This window comes from Bactrocera oleae, chromosome 4, assembly GCF_042242935.1.
Source record: "Bactrocera oleae isolate idBacOlea1 chromosome 4, idBacOlea1, whole genome shotgun sequence".
NCBI classification, from domain to species: Eukaryota; Metazoa; Arthropoda; class Insecta; order Diptera; family Tephritidae; genus Bactrocera; species Bactrocera oleae.
Window position 1 is genome coordinate 53,127,628 of NC_091538.1, and position 20,107 is coordinate 53,147,734.

At 32.3% G+C, this 20,107-nt stretch overlaps 3 protein-coding genes across 3 annotated transcripts; 2 read left to right on the forward strand and 1 right to left on the reverse strand.

Moving 5' to 3' along the window:
• TppII (Tripeptidyl-peptidase II) lies at positions 1–11,707 on the reverse strand. Its single transcript, XM_036363182.2, has 18 exons — positions 11,235–11,707; positions 11,002–11,136; positions 10,425–10,623; positions 10,196–10,365; positions 10,000–10,132; positions 9,691–9,934; positions 9,035–9,165; positions 7,165–7,398; positions 6,916–7,105; positions 6,735–6,856; positions 6,519–6,675; positions 3,367–3,569; positions 3,001–3,164; positions 2,829–2,940; positions 1,276–2,274; positions 895–1,213; positions 659–821; positions 1–574 (listed from the first exon to the last, which is right to left on the reverse strand). Exons 1-18 carry the CDS (start codon positions 11,409–11,411, stop codon positions 365–367), a joined length of 4,062 nt encoding a protein of 1,353 aa, XP_036219075.2. The 5' UTR covers positions 11,412–11,707; the 3' UTR covers positions 1–364.
• Positions 11,708–12,128: 421 nt separating this feature from the next.
• Positions 12,129–13,358, forward strand: ND-MWFE (NADH dehydrogenase (ubiquinone) MWFE subunit). The gene is made up of 3 exons (XM_014241195.3): positions 12,129–12,332; positions 12,533–12,619; positions 13,244–13,358. The coding sequence occupies exons 1-3, from the start codon at positions 12,234–12,236 to the stop codon at positions 13,277–13,279; spliced, it is 222 nt and encodes a 73-aa protein (XP_014096670.2). The 5' UTR covers positions 12,129–12,233; the 3' UTR covers positions 13,280–13,358.
• A 214-nt stretch (positions 13,359–13,572) lies between these two features.
• Positions 13,573–16,620, forward strand: Nrk (Neurospecific receptor kinase). The gene is made up of 5 exons (XM_014241188.3): positions 13,573–14,256; positions 14,328–14,607; positions 14,663–14,905; positions 14,970–15,418; positions 15,501–16,620. The coding sequence occupies exons 1-5, from the start codon at positions 13,729–13,731 to the stop codon at positions 16,302–16,304; spliced, it is 2,304 nt and encodes a 767-aa protein (XP_014096663.3). The 5' UTR covers positions 13,573–13,728; the 3' UTR covers positions 16,305–16,620.
• Positions 16,621–20,107: the final 3,487 nt, after the last annotated feature.

The window sequence follows — 20,107 nt, forward strand, 5'->3', positions numbered from 1 at the left end:
TTTTTTGAGTAATAAAAATTGTTTAATTTTAGTTTGTTTAGCTTGCTGAGAAGTTTACATGCATATTCATGGGCTAAATTTTACGTTTACAATACAAGTGCTGAAGAACAATTTAAACAGAGAAACTTAATACACACTTTCTGAAGAAAGATAATCTTACATACATACATACATAGATGAAAACATATGAACTATATATATATATATAAGTGAATAGTATATTCCATGTGTTTTTTTTTTTATTATTATTATTTTAACATATTGAATTCTGCTGTGCGTAGACTTCGCTCTGCGGAGCAGTTTATTTGCTACTTTACTGACAATTTTCAAATATTTTGCTGTTTTGCTATTTTTTTTTTTTTTTTTAGAATACACGGAAGCTGTTCGGATATGCGGTTACAGTTATACGTTGAATGGCAGTCTGCACATGCGCGAAACCCAAAGAACCAGCCAGCAAATTCAACTCTTCGAGTATATCACGTTGACGCTTATCATCGTACATTTTTTGCAATATTTTGAACATGCGACCGTACTGAGCATTCGCATAGGCATGCCACAGGGTGAAGTTGATGACCTAAAATAAAAATAAAAAAAAAGAATATATGAAAAGGGTTATCATAAGCATACAGTTAACTGGACAAGGGTCCACAATATGCACCTTTGAATCAGTGGGGTCGGACAGCTTGATAATTTCCACATAGATATCTTTGAATTCATCCATATGGTCCTTCATATTACCATCGATGATGCTGATCTTAATTTTGGCTACACCCCTTCTAGCCAGCGCCTCCAACAAATTCGCCTTTTTCTTGTCCATATTTCTGAATAAAAAAGTATATATAAATTTTAAATTAAAATATTTCATTATTTGAGGTTAGAACGGCGCCCACTTACGTCTTAATTTTACTAGCATCCGGACGGGTGTCACTCTTGAGACCATAATAAGCGAGCAACTCATCATATTCGCTCTTCATGTCATTTATGACATAGCCACCCAACTGTGAGACGCGCTCCAAAGCGGTGCGTATTCTCAACATTTCCTCTTTGTGCGCATCTTCCTCCACATTCGTGTTCACCATTTTGACGAACGCGTGCGGCAGCAAGGGCTTGTATTCAGTGCTTTCTATATTCTGCATAAAGAGCACATGCGCCAACGAATACTTGGGATGTGCGGCAATGACCTCGTCGTAAATGTCCTCAGCCTTGCCGACCTCTGAAAACGATAACAGATTGCATTATATACAGTTTGAAAGAGCGCCTTTGCCAAGCACTCACCGCATTTGGAAATCATCATGCACTGAAAGTCGCGCAGACCCTCAGCATACTCGTCCGTGGTCATTTTCTTTGGCGATGAAGTGCCCGCGGCGGGGCTGGTGTTAGACCCCGAAGCTGCCGCGCCATCACCCGACGCCGTTACCGTGTCACCGACATCGGTGTTCAGTGAGCACAATGTGTTCACCGATGCGTTCGGCAAGGTAATATTGGTTTTTGATTTGCTTGCATTTGCGCTGTTATTGCCGCTGCCCGCATTGCCGCCCGAACTGCCGTTGCCGTTCTTCTTTTCTGGCGGATTCAAGTAGTAGGTGAAATCGTATGAGTCGACGCGTCGCACCGACTCATCCTTAGCCAAAGTCGCTGTGCCGCCTAGCCAAGCAGTATTCGCTGGCAAATTCGCTTTGGTCAGCTTCTCTTGCGGCAAAGGTGCCACATAGAGCACCTTGGCGGGCGTGTCCTTGAGTACGCAGTTGGTAAACTTGCGACGACCGGTCAAACAATTATTATAATGATCATACAAGTCCATATTAATGGCGTTGGACAATTTGAAGAGCGCCACCATATTCGCTTCGTACACCTTCTCCAGCAGATCGCGCTTCTCGTGACGCAATTGCAATTTAATCGTGTATTCACCCTTCTCTAACTTCGTGTAGACCTTGTGTGAGTGTGCATCGCCGCAGGCGACCATTGCCTTATTCGCATCGAACATCATCCACAGCTGTGATTCGAATTCGGCTTCGTAGAGCAGCGAATTGAAGAGTGGCGCATAGACGGCAACTTCTTGTGCTTTCGCAACTTGCAGCACAAAAGTCAACATATTCTGATAGATTTGACGACCGTCGGGTATGACATCGCGCAGTGCGCTGAGCGGCGTGATTTTCGCTTCAGTAGGACGCAATACAACGGCGGCAGTCTTCAGTTGGATTTGTGGTTGCAAGTCTTCGCTCTTCAAAGCGACAAAATCCAGCTTGTGTATGCCACGCGCCGCAGGCATTATGTCTAAAGGGAGAAATGGAGATGACAGCATTAGAAAAAACAACAACAAAAACAAAACATTAACACCGGTGGCTCTGAAGCTATAATACTCTTCGCAAAACGAAAGTTTTTATACGGTGCGTTTATAGGGCTGCTATGTATATGCTATAGTGGTCCGATCAGAAAAATTTGTTGGGAGATTGTACCGCTACCGTCAACAATAATTTATGCCAAATTTTGTGAAGATATCTTGTGAAATAAAAAAGTTTTCCTTAAAAAGACAATATTTTGATCGTTCAGTTTGTATGACAGCTATATATATGCTATAGTGGTCCGATATTGACAGTTCAGACAAATGAGCAGCTTCTTTGGGAGAAAAGGATGTGTGCAAAACTTCAGATCGATATCTCAAAAACAAAGCGGCTAGTTTGCGTATATACAGACGGACATAGCTAAATCGATGTTATATAGTATCGGAATTCCCCTTCTGAGTATTACAAACTTCGTAGCAAACTTTACATATCCTATTTAGGGTGTAATAAATTTACAAAGTACCCAGGAATGCAAGTGTATCTTACAAGGATTTGTGTTGTTCGCTTTGATGCCATGGAATTCCAAACTGTATTTAATATGTGTTGTGCCATAGTTGGACCAATATTTGGCAATGCAGAGCTCCAGTATGTTGTCCTCCTAAAAGATGGTAAATATAATAGTTCAAATAAAGAAAAAAATTTTATGCGCTGCGTTTACCTGGCATAAGAAATGCAAGGTGGTTTCATTTTCCGAGTTCACAGGCAAAATTTTCATCGTCTCCAAGACACGACAAGACAACCTTGGTAGGATTTGCATGGTGTGTACGAAGAATTTGCCAATGAGATTTTCGCGATTTTTGTCAGTTGAACGCATACGCAAAACTACAAATACCAACAACAAAAATAAACGGTGAGTGATACAGGAAAGTTTAGACAGCAATTAGAGGTATATGTATATATAGCTATAAAATAGTAATAGACATAAACATAAACGACATATTTATAAGTAAAGATTAATGTTAAGCACATATAATACATTTTCTAGTTTTAAAAAAATATATTTATACTCAAACTAGCAACTTACCGGCCCATGTGGCACCGCGTGGCACCATAATGAAGTCTCTCTGTATGGTATTTGGCTGGAATTCAATGCTGCCATCACTTTTGGTTGATGTGCATTCAAAGGTGACCGACTCATTGCAGTTGATGACATGCGGTTGCACTACGGTCACTGGTATTTCAAACAACACACCCTTTTGCACGCAATTTGAGTCGTAAGCGAATATGCTGAGAATACAAATAAACATTTAGATAAATTAAAAATTCAAATAGAACTCTAAAACCGGCACATGAAGCACTAATGAGACATAAGCAGCAAAAAAAATTTAAAAACAAACCCGTAATTAAAAGAATATTTAAATAAATATATAAAAACAAATTATAAAAAAAATTTTAAAAAATATTATAAAAAAATTTAAAAAAAAAATAAATTATTAAAAAAAAAAAATTTAAAATTATAAAAAAAAATTATTTAAAAAAAAATTATAAAAAAAAATATTTTAAAAAAAATTATAAAAAATTATAAAAAAAATTATGTAGAAAATATATAAATAAAAAACCAAAATTTAGAAAAATTATAAATAAAAATTATTGAAAAATTAAAAAAAAAATTATAGATTATATTATATATTATAAAAAAAAGTTGAATAAAATTATAGAAAATTATAAAAAAAAATTAAAAAATATGTAAATAAAGTAATAAACAAAATTTTATTAATATTATAAAAAACCAATTAAGTAAAATTATAAAAACAAAAAACGCAAAAACTTTTTAAAAAAAACTTCGCAAATAAATCATAAAAACAACCAATATGTGTACAAAATAATAAAAATATTAAATATTAGTATTTAGGAGAACGGAAAATCAACATGAAGCAACAATTATAAAAAAAAATCTAATTATTTTTTTTTTTTACAAAATCTAATTATTTTTTTTTACAAAAAACTACGCAAGAAAAAGTGCACAAAAATTATAAAAAAAAATTATTTAAAAAAACTAAAAAATCATGAAAAAACAAAATTATAAAAAAAGACCAAGAAAAATTAAAAAAAAACATTATAAATATTAAAAAAATTATTTAAAAAATTTTAAAGAACTACGGAAAAAATAAAAAAAAACCGCAGAAATATTTTAAAATATAAACAAAAATATATAAAAAACTACGCAAAAACAGAATTAAATAAATATATTATAAAAAACCACAAAAACAAATAATTATAAAAAGAACAAGTAAGGAAGGGCTAAGTTCGGATGTAACCGAACATTTTATACTCTCGCAAAGTCAAATGGTATACTCGTTTGAGATTTCTTTGTGGATTGACTGATATTTTCGGTAGAAGGTCAACTATAGGCACTGGGGTCCACATATTTAGTACTTAGGGGTTTGAACAGTTTTGGTTCGATTTAGACAATTTTTGGCCGCAAGGTGGCATACTTTAATTGCATTATTCACGCAAAGTTTTACCCCGATATAATCATTGTTACCTGATTTGCATAGTGGAAAGTGAAAGAATCAGATGGAATTGAAAATGGTGTTACATGGGAAGTAAGCGTGGTTGTAGTCCGATTTCGCCCATTTTCGCACTATGACATAGAAACATGAAAAGAACGTTATGCACCGAATTCGGTTGAAATCGGTTGAGCAGATCCCAAGATATGGGTTTTCACCTAAAAGTGGGCTGTGCCACGCCCACTGACTAATTTTGAACGCGGTTCCTATAAAGCCAATTTATACCATCTCAGAGATAAAATTTAATGTCTCTGGCGTGTTTAGTGCTTGATTTATCGCGCTTTTAGTAGTTTTTAACAGTACCGTTATATGGGGAGTGGGCGGAGTTGCCACCCGATTTCAACTATTTTCACACCGTCAATAGAAGTGCTAAAAACATTTGGCGGGCATAGAGGCGGGACCACGCCCACTTTTTAAAAAAAAAGTTTTAACTGCAGATGCCCCTCCCTAATGTGATCCTGTGTACCAAATAACAGTCTTGTATCTTATTGCGGAGCTTAGTTATGGCAAGTTATTTGTTTTTGATTAATGGCGTTTTGTGGGCGTGGCAGTGGTCCGATTACGCCCATCTGCAATACCAACCGTCTCACGGTACCAAGAAACATGTCTACCAAGTTTCATAAAGATATCTCAATTTTTACTCAAGTTAGAGCTTGCACGGACGGACGGACGGACAGACAGTCACCCGGATTTCAACTCGTCTCTTCATCCTGATCATTTATATATATATAACCCTATATCTAACTCGATTAGTTTTAGGTGATACAAACAACCGTTAGGTGAACAAAACTATTATACTCTGTAGCAACAGGTTGCGAGAGTATAAAAATTATTACACTAAAAACTAAAAAACAATATAATAAAAAAAAGTACGCTAAGAAATTATAGAAAAACAAATTACAAAAATATATAAAAATTTACTACGCAAAAAAAATTATTTAAAAAAACTAAAAAATCATGAAGAAACAAAATTATAAAAAAAAAACCAAGAAAAATTAAAAAAAAAATTATAAATATTAAAAAAAATTATTTAAAAAATTTTAAAGAGCTACGGAAAAAATAAAAAAAAACCGCAGAAATATTTTAAAATATAAACAAAAATATATAAAAAACTACGTAAAAACAGAATTAAATAAATATATTATAAAAAACTACAAAAACAAATAATTATAAAAAGAAAAATTATAAAAACACGAATAATTTATAAAAACACGAAAAAAAATTATAAAAAAAACTTAAAAAAGATATATGGAAAATTTATAACAAAAAAAATATATATATATCTATATATAAAAACAAACTAAAAAATCATTTATAATAAAGAAAATTATAAAAAAAACGCAAATATTATATATTTTAAAAATTATAAAAACTTATAAAAAAAAAATATAAAAATTAATATATAAAAAAATTAAAAAATAAAAAAAAATTAAAAAATAAAAAAAAATTAAAATATATAATTAATAATATAAAATATAATTAATATATTAATAAAATTAAAAAAAGTATAAATATAAAAACAAAATATAATAATAAAAAATATATAAATACACAAACAAATAAAAATTATTAAAAAACATATATCAAAAACATGAAATAACTATCAAAAAATATGTATATAAAAAAAAGCTCAACTATTCAGTCTTCCGCTGAGCAAAACACTCACTTTGCCGTGTGTACACCGGGCGGCAGACCAGTGGGATCAATCTTGACGGTCAACGAACGCGATGAATAACTCAAATCCAAGTAAGCGCCACATTGCACGAACGGTTGCGAGGATATCAAATTCAAGCGCATATTAAAGTTGAACTTTTGATGTGGTTCTAAAGAAAATAAAGCAATAATTTATCATGTTAAAAAATAGCTGATAAAATTAACCAACCAGTCTCCAGGTCATTAAAGAATACTGGCTCGATAGAAACATCCTGTTCGATTGGTTTCTTTAGCACGCCCTGGCGTAGATGTATACCTTTAGCGGCTTGCGCGCCACAACGCACAGCAAATCTGCAATTTCGAAGCAAAATAAAAATGTGTAGTGCTAATAAAAATTTAAATGCTCGTACCGCAGCATATTCTCAGGCGCTTCAGCATGTTGTGTCAGATGCTCAAACGACTTTTCCACATTCAACAAACCGCTGCCTTGGGCAAATGGATCAACGTAGCCAAGTTTGGTGGCAGTATTGGTGATGGCTCGCTTGATACTGTAGGGTGAATACTTAATGCCCTTTTGTTTGAGACCGGAAATTAGAATCGCTGGGGAATGAAAAAAAGTATAAATTACAAAATTTTTAAACAAATATTTATAGACGTACAAATTGCGCCCGCCACATGTGGTGCTGCCATACTGGTGCCATTCATTAATTGCGATTTGCTCATTGTAAATTGTGGCACTGAAGTGATAGCGCCGCCGGGTGCACAAACCGTTACACCTTGACCGCCATCAATGCAGGGATCGCGTGAGGTCCATGTGTAGACGTTGCCAGGCAATTTTTCACGCATCACATATTCCGCTTCCATCATTTGCGGCGAGACGTAAGCGCCAACACCTAAGTGGACAAAAAAACATTTACAAAAATTATTTTTATTAATTAAATGTTGTTTTTTTAAATATACAATTTTAATGTAATTTAACTTTAATGTTAATTTTTTTTTTTTGATATTGAATATTAATTTACCATTTTTTAATAAAACTTTTTATATTATGTTTTTTTCAATATACATATGTATATAAAAGTTTAATTATAATTTTTTATATAAAATTTCACTTTTGATTCTTTTTTTTATAAAAATTCAATTGAAAAAAAAATAATTTTAACTTATAAAATTTTAAGTTTACTTAATATTTTTATTTTATATAAAATTAAAATTTTTATATTTTTTATATTATTTTAATTTTGTTTTGTTTTTTATAAATATTCAATTTTAAAAAACATTTCTTTTTATAAAACTTTATATATACTTTTTTTTTGTATTTTAAAAATTAATTTTAAGTTTTTTTATAAAATTTTAAATATAATTTATATTTTTTTTTATAAAATTTATATTTTCATTTTTTATAAAATTTAATTTTTTATTTTTTTTTGAAAATTTAAATTTTTATAAATTTTAATATAAAATTTTAATTTCAATATTGTTTAATACACAATTGTTCAATTTAAAAAAAATAATTTTAACTTTTTTATAAAATTTTAAGTTTACGTTATATTATATTTTTATTTTATATAAAATTTAAATTTTTATGTTTTTTATATTTTAATTTTTTTTTTCTTTTTTATAAATATTCAATTTTAAAAACATTTCTTGTTATTAAACTTTATATATAATTTTTTTTTGTTTTTTAATATTTAATTTTAAAAATTAATTTTAAGTTTTTTTATAAAATTTTAAATATAATTTATATTTTTTTTTATCAAATATAATTTATATTTTTTTTTATAAAATTTATATATTCATTTTTTTTTATAAAATTTAATTTTTTTTTTTTTTTGAAAATTTAAATTTTTATAAATTTTAAAATAAAATTTTAATTTTAATATTGTTTGATACACAATTTTTTTAATATAAAGCTTTAAATAAATACATTTAAATTTAAACTTTTTTGATGTAAAGTAGTAGTTTTTTTATTTATTTCATTTATGATTCATTTTTTAAAAATTCAATTTTAAAAAAATAATTTTAACTTTTTTATAAAATTTTAAGTTTACTTTATATTTTTATTTTATATAAAATTAAAATTTTTATATTTTTTATAAAATTTTAATTTTTTCTTTTTTATAAATATTCAATTTTAAAAAACTTATTCTTTTTATAAAACTTTATATATATTTTTTTTGTTTTTTAATATTTAATTTTAAAATTAATTTTAAATTTTTTTATAAAATTTTAAATATATATACATATATTATATTTTTTTTTTATAAAATTTAAATTTATATTTCTTTTTATAAAATTAAAATTTTTATTTTTTTTTTTAATCTAAATTTCAATATTGTTTGATACATAATTTTTTTATATAAATCTTTAAATAAATAAATTTAAATTTAAACTTTTTTGATATAAAGTAGTAGTTTTTTTTATTAAACTTTTTAATTTATTTTTTAATTCAAAAATTTATATTATATTTTTTTATATTTTTATTTACATTTTTTTATATATAAGTTTCATTTAAATTGTTTTGCTCACCAATACAACTAGGTTGACTAATATCGGGTGGCGTGCCAACAGTGCACAAGGCGGGTCCATGATTACCGGCAGAGGCTACCCACACAACACCGTATTTATTCACAACTTCGCTCATTAGCTCACCAATGCGACTAAATAAAACATAAACAATAACAAAGAAGCAGAATAAAGATTAAAAAATTATTGAATTTTAGTATTTACGAGCACGGAAAGTCAACATGAGGCAACAATAATAAAAATAAAAAAATTCTAATTATTTAAAACAATTAACACAGCAAATACTGCTACGAAGGCAATAACATATGAATTTACTTTGAAATTTTGCTAGTATTTGTGGTTGCGTGCAACAAAACGCATTGTTAATCACAATTCAATTAAAAATGTTAATCAAAATGTATGCGCATACGTCTAACAATGAAAGAAAAGGCTGGAAATATATTACCTCATGTAGGCTTTACGTTTCCTTTTACGTTTCTTATCGACAATCAAAGGACTTTCATATTGATATATTTGACTTTTTGAAATTTAAGGTTTTTGTTTTTGTGAAATTCATTTCAATCAATTTCAAAGTAGATTCGTTTAGTTGAATTTTGAAAATTAATTTAATAGGTAATTTAATAATATTATAATCAAAAGCGACAAGCCGTGCAACTTACCCGGCATTGGACCAGTGCGCATGTTCACCGTAACTCATATTGATTACGTCTATTTTGGTGCCGGAGCGACATAATTCCATAACTTTCATCATGCCACGCACCAGCGCTGTACCTGTCTCCATCGAACCTAAACGCCCATCACCGATTGTAATGGAGACAATGCGGGCATTTGGCGCAACACCGTCAACATCTTTGGAAGCGTGATTGCCACTGGCAATGGAAGCGACATGTGTGCCATGAGACGCTGAAAATGGTAAGCAAGAAGCATAAATATATAAATAAAAAATATTTGTTTTTATTTATACTTACAGCACATGCCCACAATCTCGAGCACATCACCGTTATCATGCACATTCATTGATATGGAGAAGAAATCATCTACATTCTTTATTTCATGAGTCTTCGAGTACTCGCCAAGATGCAGCGCCTTCTCAAGGTCACCCTAAATATTAAAACAAACAATTTTTTTTATAAATAATGCTTTCTTTTTTTTTGTCATGCCCACCTTTTCCGTAGTATCCACGACTGCTTGCCAACCGTTGGCGGTCTGATACAAAACACAGTCATACGTTGTTCTTATGTCCTTGTATATCTTCTCATAATTGTTTAACATTTCTAAAGTGTTATCCAAATCTTCTTTAATCAATTTCTTATCCCAGCTCAATTTCGTTAAATCTGCGGATGAATTTATGTTATAAATCAAATACAAAAACGTTATATTTTACTGCAGTAACCTGAATTTTGTGCTTCGAATTCGGTGATTTTGCGTGAAATTGCAGCAGTGGCCAGTTTATTGGGGCCATCCCAATCCTTGGTTTTATAAAAATTGGTTATGTTCTCTCTCACTTTGAATGGGCACAAGTCATGGAAGTTTTTCATACCTATGCGATACTCGCCATTGGCAGTGTTAGCAGCAGTCATTTGAGGTGACAACTACAATAGTGATCAGATATAGATAAGAAGAATTGCAAATATAATATACTTTATACATATAATGATATAAATAAACAAAACAAAGAACGCCATGTAATTGCGAATGAAATATTATTAGATTTTTGATATAAGCAGATAAGTACACACACTTATACAAATGCACTTATGTGGATATAAATATTTATACAGACCGATTAATTGTGCTAAAATGCTTAATCATGCGAAATTTTATGTACGCGACGTTATTTTGTGCCTTATAATATGGATATAACTGAATTGACACAAAATGAATATAGTTTTTTGTTCTTTTTTGTAAAAACCAATTGAGTTTATTTTATTCCAATTATATTAGGCTACTCACAAACTTCGTACGCTTACTTTAAGTTGGCGTCCAGAACAGCCCGTGATGAAACCTTTATCATTGGCTTTAACTTTTTTAGACATGTCAACGTCACCACAACCAGTGCAGTCATAACGCTCGATCACCTTCACTGATTTACCGTCACACAGCGTCTATTGAAAATATGAAAATTATATAGAATACAATTTTTATTTAAAAAACTAAATCATAACCTCTAATTTTTAAATTCTAACAACAAGAAATTACTTGCCTCCAAACCCGCTGCACGCGGATCGACGCCGGAATCGAAAATGGCGATCACGGTGTCACGCCCATCGTAATCGGGATACTTTTGTAAGAAATTGAGTACTCCCGTTTCAGCTTTAGGCACCAATGCTCCGCTCGGAAAAGTAGCTTCTATGATACCACTGCTATTGCTCGCCGCCATTGTTGCTTGTGGCTGCTCCTGTTCTACCTTTTCACCTTTAGTTAGCTGCTGGTTAACAACGGTACTAATCGTTACGTATCCTCTGATTGTACGCAGGCTCTTTACAATTCTGCTTGAATTCGCTGCGGTTTTTATAGCACCTTTGCGTTGGAAAATAAGCAATAAATTACAGAAATGTTGATTTTAACTAATTTAAATCTAATTGACAATAAATTGTCTGTCCGAAATGTATAATCAACAATTTTATCTGCCGTCTATGGAAAGAACGATGAAAAGCAATTGTCACCGTTTTGTAGATGTCAGCTTTGTTGGTTCTTTATTTGTTGTTGTTTCGTAAATTTGCCGTTTTGTCAGAGAACGTAAGAATATACGGCCGGTGACAGCTAAATTTTGTTGTGTAATGTAATTTCACTTACGATAGATGTCGCTTTGAGAAACTTGCAATTCTAATGAGCCCGACAAATTTCGTAACAATTATTTCTAAATTTATTTTTATAAACATTCAATAACACACGGAAAATTTTTAAATAAATAAATGTGAATGGAATACAAAAAAGAAAAAAAAGTAAGTGACGTAAATACAATTTTTCTGAAAATATTGTGTTTGTTATCGATAGCTAAGCACAAATTCTATTTAACCGACGTTAAAATTCTTTAGTGTGTAGCAATGCTGTCTATTTATTGACGGCTAACAGCTGATCAAACTGTCATTTCTGCTACTCGCTGTCAAATTATTGTGAAAAAAGTTTGTGTTGGTGAGTGAGATTTCGTTGGAAGTTGTTTCGTTGTTTTACAAATTCTAATATATCAAACTAAAGTAAAATGTGGTTCGAAATCTTACCTTCAGCCGGCATTATCACAGTTGTACTTGCGGTTCCTGTGTACGCTATGTGGGGTCTTAACAAATTGACCCTTGGCAATGTAAGTAAATGTTGGTTGAGGTATATTCCGGATGACACAGTCAACTTATATAACTGTGTGCTGGATCGCAGTGCTTCGCATCTTTTCAACATATTAGTATTTAATTCAATTTATAAATTAATTTATTTAGTTCACTTTATGACAGTTGCTTCCTACATTAAGTGTTTGCTTATTACATTATATTTTTAACTACTCTATAGGCCTACCGCCGCAATATGGACGAACGTTTCGATCGAATGTTGTATCAACGCGACAGCAGACTAACCAACAATCCGTACATTCAGAATGTGAGTATCAACTAGTTGGAAAATTATAATAGTTTCAACGAGTGCTTGTTTATCAACAAAAGCAAAAGTTGGGATTGTAGCGCTATTAGCTTTTTGCAATATTTTTTAAGTTTTTTGGCATATTTGGATATTTTTGTTTTTAATCTAAAAATGAAAAAATAGCAAATTAAATTTGTCAACTGTTTTAATTGCGAAATGTTTCATGCAAACTATTTTTTCTAGCATAATAAATAGATAATAATTGTTTAATGGGCACAAATCGGTAATTTTATAGATACTAAAGTGTCATTATGGCCAAATCGAATATATGAAAATATATTTCAATTAAATAATACTTGTATATGTATATATCCGTATATTCTCCAGCCTATGATAAAATAATATTGATAATATTGTTTTTGTAATAAAACATATGTAGAAAACGTAGAAAATGACTATATCATCTGCTAAGAAGTCTAATTTGTTAAATTTAGCGTAAAAGTGTCGGTTTATTGTTTTTAAGTATATGCAAATCTATTTATTTTAATATTTCACTACATCGAAAAAATTTATTCAGTTGTAGTTACAATTAAAAAGTAGGCCCCTTTATTGCGTATTCATAATTTTTTTTTTTCATTCCTACAGGGCTTGGATTCCATTCCAGATGAAGAAAGTAATTAAACGTCGTGTATATATGCAATTAAACCACATTTATAGTGTAACATTAATGAAAGATATCAAATAAAACATGTAAAACAAATATTCCTCCTTATTTCCTTGATAGTGTAATCTAGCCAAATCAGCTGTTGAGTTTTTGTATTTTTCTTCCTCTTTGCGTAGTCCTTTATGTGCGGTGAAACATCCCTGTGCTGAAGGAAAAACCACCCTTAAGTTGCCTACTATCAATTATCCTCCCAATTGTCAGTCACACTTCATAAGGCGTCTTCAAAGGCAGAAAAAATAATTTCAGCACAATTCAACTGCAAAATATTGTAAAATATAGTATATTTTATTATTAACTTATTACTAAAGTTATATTAAAGCTACTTGATAGTTAAAATGTTAAGAGGACATCATAAAAATAAGTGAAAACTACAATTTTTCACATTTTCCAACCCAAAGGCGATACGATGAAGTGGTCGTGTATTGTGCAAAAGGGGGCGCAACTAACAGAAAACACCAGAAGCCATTTGGCACTAGGTGTGGGGAATAGTGCGGCTGTTAGTGTTAAGCTTAAGAGGAAATGTGGCAAAGGCGGCAATTTCGCTGTGGGCCACTTTATCGATGCTTGTTGTTTTTTTATTCGGACTTTTGTTTTGCTCGCGGTGGCTGCGGTATTTTTGTTTACAATCGACAGTGTCAATGCCGCCGCTACTTCATTGAAGGCGCCACTCGAAGGTGATAGTGGAACAACAGCGGGAGGGCGACATCACCATCAACACGCTGCCTTGAATGCCGCAGTATTGCACGAATACGAGCGCGAGGAGAAGGGCTATTGTGCGCCGTACAATGGTATAATTTGTAAGCAATATGTAAGCGGACAGGTATGGTATAGTCGTGAAGATCCTACGGGCGGCTGGAAGAATGAGCAAATAACAACCGCATTGTGGGAGGAATTAATTGCAGACCTTACGGGATTATGCCGCCAAGCGGCAGAGGTGAGTACCCGCACCAGTCATACAATTATTGTAATAAGCTTACCAAGTTAATCTTTATAAATTCCTCATAGAAAATGTTGTGCGCCTACGCATTCCCCCAGTGTCAAAGAGTAAATGGAAGTACAATAAAGGTGCCGTTATGCTATGAAGATTGCACAGCGACACATCTACAATTCTGCTACAACGATTGGGTGTTGATTGAGGAGAAGAAAGAGCGTAATATATTTCTAAAGAGTCGTTTGCATTTCCGCTTGCCCAACTGTGGCGTGCTACCAAGGCACAATGCCACCGCAAAGAAACCGAATTGCTCGTACATTGGACTAACGGAACTCAAAGAAGCTGAAGTAAGCTGTAAGTGTAACAAACTAGTGAATTAAATATGTATGTAATATTTTACTTTTAATAGACGATTGTCGGAATGGCAACGGTCGTTACTACCTCGGCACGGTAAATGTGACAAAATCGGGTTTGCCATGTCAACGCTGGGACGTGCAACATCCGCACAAACACATCCAACCGCCACAGGTGTTTCCACAAATAGCGCATGGTGAAAATTACTGTCGTAATGCCGGTGGTGAAGAACCCTATCCGTGGTGTTACACGCTGGACGAGTCTGTTCGCTGGCAGCACTGCGATATACCACTCTGCCGTAAGTGCAAATATAATAAATTAAGATAAACTTTGATTAACATACATTTCACGCAATTTTACAGCGGACTATATTGATCTGACTGCCAAAGATCTCAACACACCCATAAAAATGGAAACCTTTTTCACACCATCAATGATCTTCCTACTTGCCGGCATCGGTTTTGTTGGCATTGTGGCGCTGCATTTGATTATTTTACTGGTACATAAAATATCCAAGCACAAAGAGTTTTCGTCACAACAACAACGCCAACCAGTACCAACTTCCGAGTGCAATGTTTCGATGCGCGGCGGTGGCGATTGCAATTTGACAGAGAGCAGAGAAACTTTAGGTTCTAATAATGCGGTAGCCATAAGCAACAAGTGTGGTACCATTAAAAGTACAGCAACAGTGCACAGTGTAGCTGAGCCCAAAACAAATTTAAACACCAAATTGGAGAAACTGGAATATCCGCGCGGCGATATTGTCTATGTGCGTTCGTTAGGGCAAGGTGCTTTCGGTAGAGTATTTCAGGTAAGTTTTTGTTGTTTTAGTTAGAAAATTTTGAACAATAAATGATTTGATTTGCTTTTTATTATCACCATCAATCGACTAGGCTAAAGCACCCGGTCTTGTACCAGGCAACGATGACTATCTGGTCGCCGTGAAAATGTTAAAAGACGATGCCAGCGATCAAATGCAAATGGATTTCGAGCGTGAGGCCTGCCTCTTGGCCGAATTCGATCACGCCAATATTGTTAAGCTGCTCGGCGTATGCGCATTAGGCCGACCTATGTGTCTGCTCTTCGAATTCATGTCACCTGGTGATTTGAGTGAATATTTACGCGCCTGTTCACCCTATGCCACACATCAAATACAACAACGCAATCGTCAGGAATTGAATGAGGGTCACTTATTACAGATAGCGGCACAAATTGCTGCCGGCATGGTTTATTTGTCCGAACGTAAATTTGTACATCGCGACTTGGCCACACGCAATTGTCTAATCAACGAACAAATGGAAGTGAAAATTGCCGATTTCGGTTTATCACATAAAATATACTTGCAAGACTACTATAAGGGTGATGAGAATGATGTTATACCGATACGTTGGATGCCACTCGAAAGTATATTGTATAATAAATTCTCCATTGAATCGGATGTTTGGGCTTATGGCATATGCTTGTGGGAGATATTCTCGTTCGCATTGCAACCCTACTTCGGGCTGACACACGAAGAGGTGATTAAGTTCATCAAAGAAGGCAATGTGCTCAGCTGTCCAGATAATACGCCGCTATCAGTGTATGCTTTGATGCGTCGTTGTTGGAATCGTAAACCAAATGAGCGTCCCAGTTTTGCTGAAATCAATCATTGTATACAACACAGTTTGGTGGAGTACGAGTGCAAAACGATGATGTAGAGCGCATGGGGAAGTGAAAAAAGTATAGTGGTAATGAAAAAGTAACTGTACTTATTTGCAACTGGCCATATACAATACATAAATACATCCATACATATACATATATACAAACAAATATTTTAGTATAAGAAACAACAACAAACACTTCCGTTCGAAAATACTCAGCAGTGGTTGGTTTAAAATATAAGTTTATAAGAAATAGCAATAGTTTTGTAGAAAAGAATTGTGTAACAACAACAACAAGCACTAAGCACAAATTATGCATTTACAATTAGTACTTATATAATAATACTTACGAAATAGTACACAGAAAAGTTGTGTTCAGGCAATAATTTATGTAGTTGTGTGCAACGTATGCAGTCCAGCTCAACAAGTTTCCTTACTTTTATATATATTTTTATTAAACAAGTATACTCAGTCATATATTATAAGGTATATTTGAATTTTGTGCGTTAACTTCGACTGTATCGAAGCTATAATACCCCTCACAGGTGCATTTCCTATAACAAAAAAGGATATGAAAAGATATTTATTTCGGAAAATGTACCGTTCCCTTGGATAATAATCCATGCCAAATTTCATGAAGATATCTCGTCAAATAAAAAAGATATCCATACAATGACTGGATTCCGATTATTCAGTTTGTAAGGCAGGTATAAACTATAGTGGTCGAATATCGGCGGTTCCGACAAACGAGCAGCTTATTGCGGAGAAAAAATTGTATGCAAAATTTCCGATCGATATCTCCAAAACTGAGGGACTAGTTCGCGTTATATACAGACAGACTTGACAATTTTCGTATCAAACTTAATATGCCCTGTTCAGGGTATACAAAATATGAAATTTAATTTTTCAATAGTTATAGTTTTTTTTTTTTATAACAAAAATCTTCCTCAAACACGTTCCAATCATCGAGCAGCGCTAGTCTGCACTATTCAACTCAACGAATTATACTGATAATTTTTATATATTTATATATAATATAAGCATACAATAATGCATCAGCAGTCAAAATATCTGATGGATTTTAAATTAAACTAATAATTTTACAATAACAAAGTAATTTAGGTTGCTATGAGTACAATATTTTTTAATAATTTATGCACAAAGCAAATAAAAGAGATTTATTTGTAAAAATATATATTATAAAAAAAATATTATTAAAGTCAATATATACACATGTACATAATATACAGTGAAACGAACAAGCATAATACAGACATAATTGCATATTGTATAACAAATAACCGATATTTGTGTAATAAATAAATAAAATTTCAAAAAAAGACACTACAAATTTTCATACTAAATAGTAAGTAATGCGTATCATGTTTATAAATATATACATATGTAGTTTCTTATTAAATAAAAATTGGTGACAACAGTAAAGGAAAATGTGTATGTGTGTGAAAATGCTAATTAATATATATAAGAAAATATATACTCTCAAAATTTTTTTTTACAAATATTATTTATATGTACATATGTACAATACATATTTTTTTTCTATAAATATTGTTTGTAATTTATTTTTCATTTATATATATAAGAAAATATACACTCTCAAAAAAAAATTTTTTTAATTTTTTATGTGTTTTAATGTATTTATTTTTTTTATTAAAATTATTTATAATTTATTTGTTTTATGAATATTATTTATAATATATTTTATTATTATTATGGTTGTTGCTGTTGTATATTGTATTATTATGGTAGTTTTGTATTATAATTATTTTTTATTATCAGATTTGCAAATAATACATTAGAAATTAATTGAATTAAAACATTTGAATACATCTTTTTTTATAATCCTGAAAAACCTAATTTTAAAAAAAAATTTTAACATTTTAATCCCACTCACAGGATTAAAAAAAAATGTATCTCAAATATAGGATTGAAAAAAAAAACAATACAAAAGTGTATAATCACAAAATCGAAAAAAAAAATTTTTTTAAACCCAAACTTCTTGCATTGATAATTAAATTTTCAATTACTTTCAATTTTTACAATTAATTTTATATAATAGTAGATTTTGTATTAAAATAAATTTATTTTTTTTATACCAAAATCGTAATTAAAAGTTGAAAATTGAAAATCGAATTTTCAAACCAAAATTTTTAACACAAAAGTTTGTAATCTAAAATTTTTGAATTAAAAAATTCGCAACACTGCACTTTTAATTATTAATTAATATAATTATTTTTATAATATTTTGTAAATAATTGTAACTAAACCCCCAACTCAACATTTAGTAGTAGTATTCATAACACGCCCAAGGATGGTAATAACAGTAGGGCCGCGCGTAAGGTGCATACTCTACAATTCCCACTCCACCAACGACAACGGGCGCTCTCCGACCATATCTTCGATAACCGCCACCGTAATATCTACCAAATCCAGGTCCAAAAATGGCGGCGCCACCTCCGCGGCCAAATCCTCTGCCACCAAATCCACCACGACCACCACCAAATCCTCTGCCGCCGTGACCACTACCGTGACCGCCACCATGACCACCCCCGCCCCCGTGTCCACCGCCACCGCCACCTCCTCTAGCGACCACCATTTGGCAAACACAAAACACTAGCAAAATAGCTAGGATCACTTTGAGAACCAGTTTAGACATCTTAAAATGGCAACGACTTGTTTTCGACTGAAATTCCATTGCACAGTTATTTAACTCGAGAAAGAATTATTATGATCCACCAATTAGTACAGGTGCTCTAATTAAATGACGATGAATGAGTTGTGATTTTGCAGTACCCCTCTCCTCGAGTATGTGTGATTTATTTTGACTTTTCTACTATTTGTTTTTAAATATATTGTTCAATAGTGTTAAGATATTATTAACTGTGTTAACTGTATGTGAAAAGTGAGAAAAACTTGACGGCGTTCCCCGTTAAATTTGTTAACTCATAGTAAAAACTCGTTAACCTCAAAATAATACTAATGGTTCACCGCTGAGAACTTTTTAAATGTTTTTGACTGAGCTTCCGAGCCTGTTTGTTATGATTGCTTTAATTTTGACATCACAAAGGCTATCTGGTGAACGGAGTTTGAGACAAACATACCTGCGTAAAAGATGACGACATACAAGGACAAATGAGCGCGGACGCGAGCACTTTAACGACGAAAAAAAGCCCTTAGTCTTGACGCGACGCCTATCAGAGCGACAGCATGGCCGGAGACCAGGCAGGTGCACCATCGGAGTCGTTGAATACGTCGTGAGTTGCCTCGGCGTATTACATTGTATCCGAATTCGCAGTGCTAGTAATAAACCGCGTCATTCCAATAGATCTACTAGCAAAGGAGAGAAGATAACACCGGTTATAGAACAATAACGGAACCAAAATATTCATGTCCGAAAGACAACAGGCGAGGAAGCAAACACTTGAACTCTGGCTATATCGGTCATAAATTTTTCCTTCCTGTGTTGTAATACCTGTACAACATTGTAAAAACAGTAAATCCAGCATACATTTACGGCGACGAACCACCAACTTAAAGGGGGGAAATAACAGTCGAGGAAAAGTGGCCACGTAGAATTGAGCTAATAGAAGACGAGCCAAATAGCTCGATGCTGGCTACACAATCATAGGCAGCTCTGGACGCAGGTAGAGTAGAAACTAACCTGTAAAAGGTTCATATCGGACAAAAAACTATCTTATGGAATTTCAATCGATTTGGATCTAATAATCAGGTATTAAACCCACATGTACTTTTTAGCTTCCACATTTTAATGTTCGTTCATATTTCGCGTGCGTTATATTATTCGAAAATTGCCTACAAGTTTTTGGTTAACTACA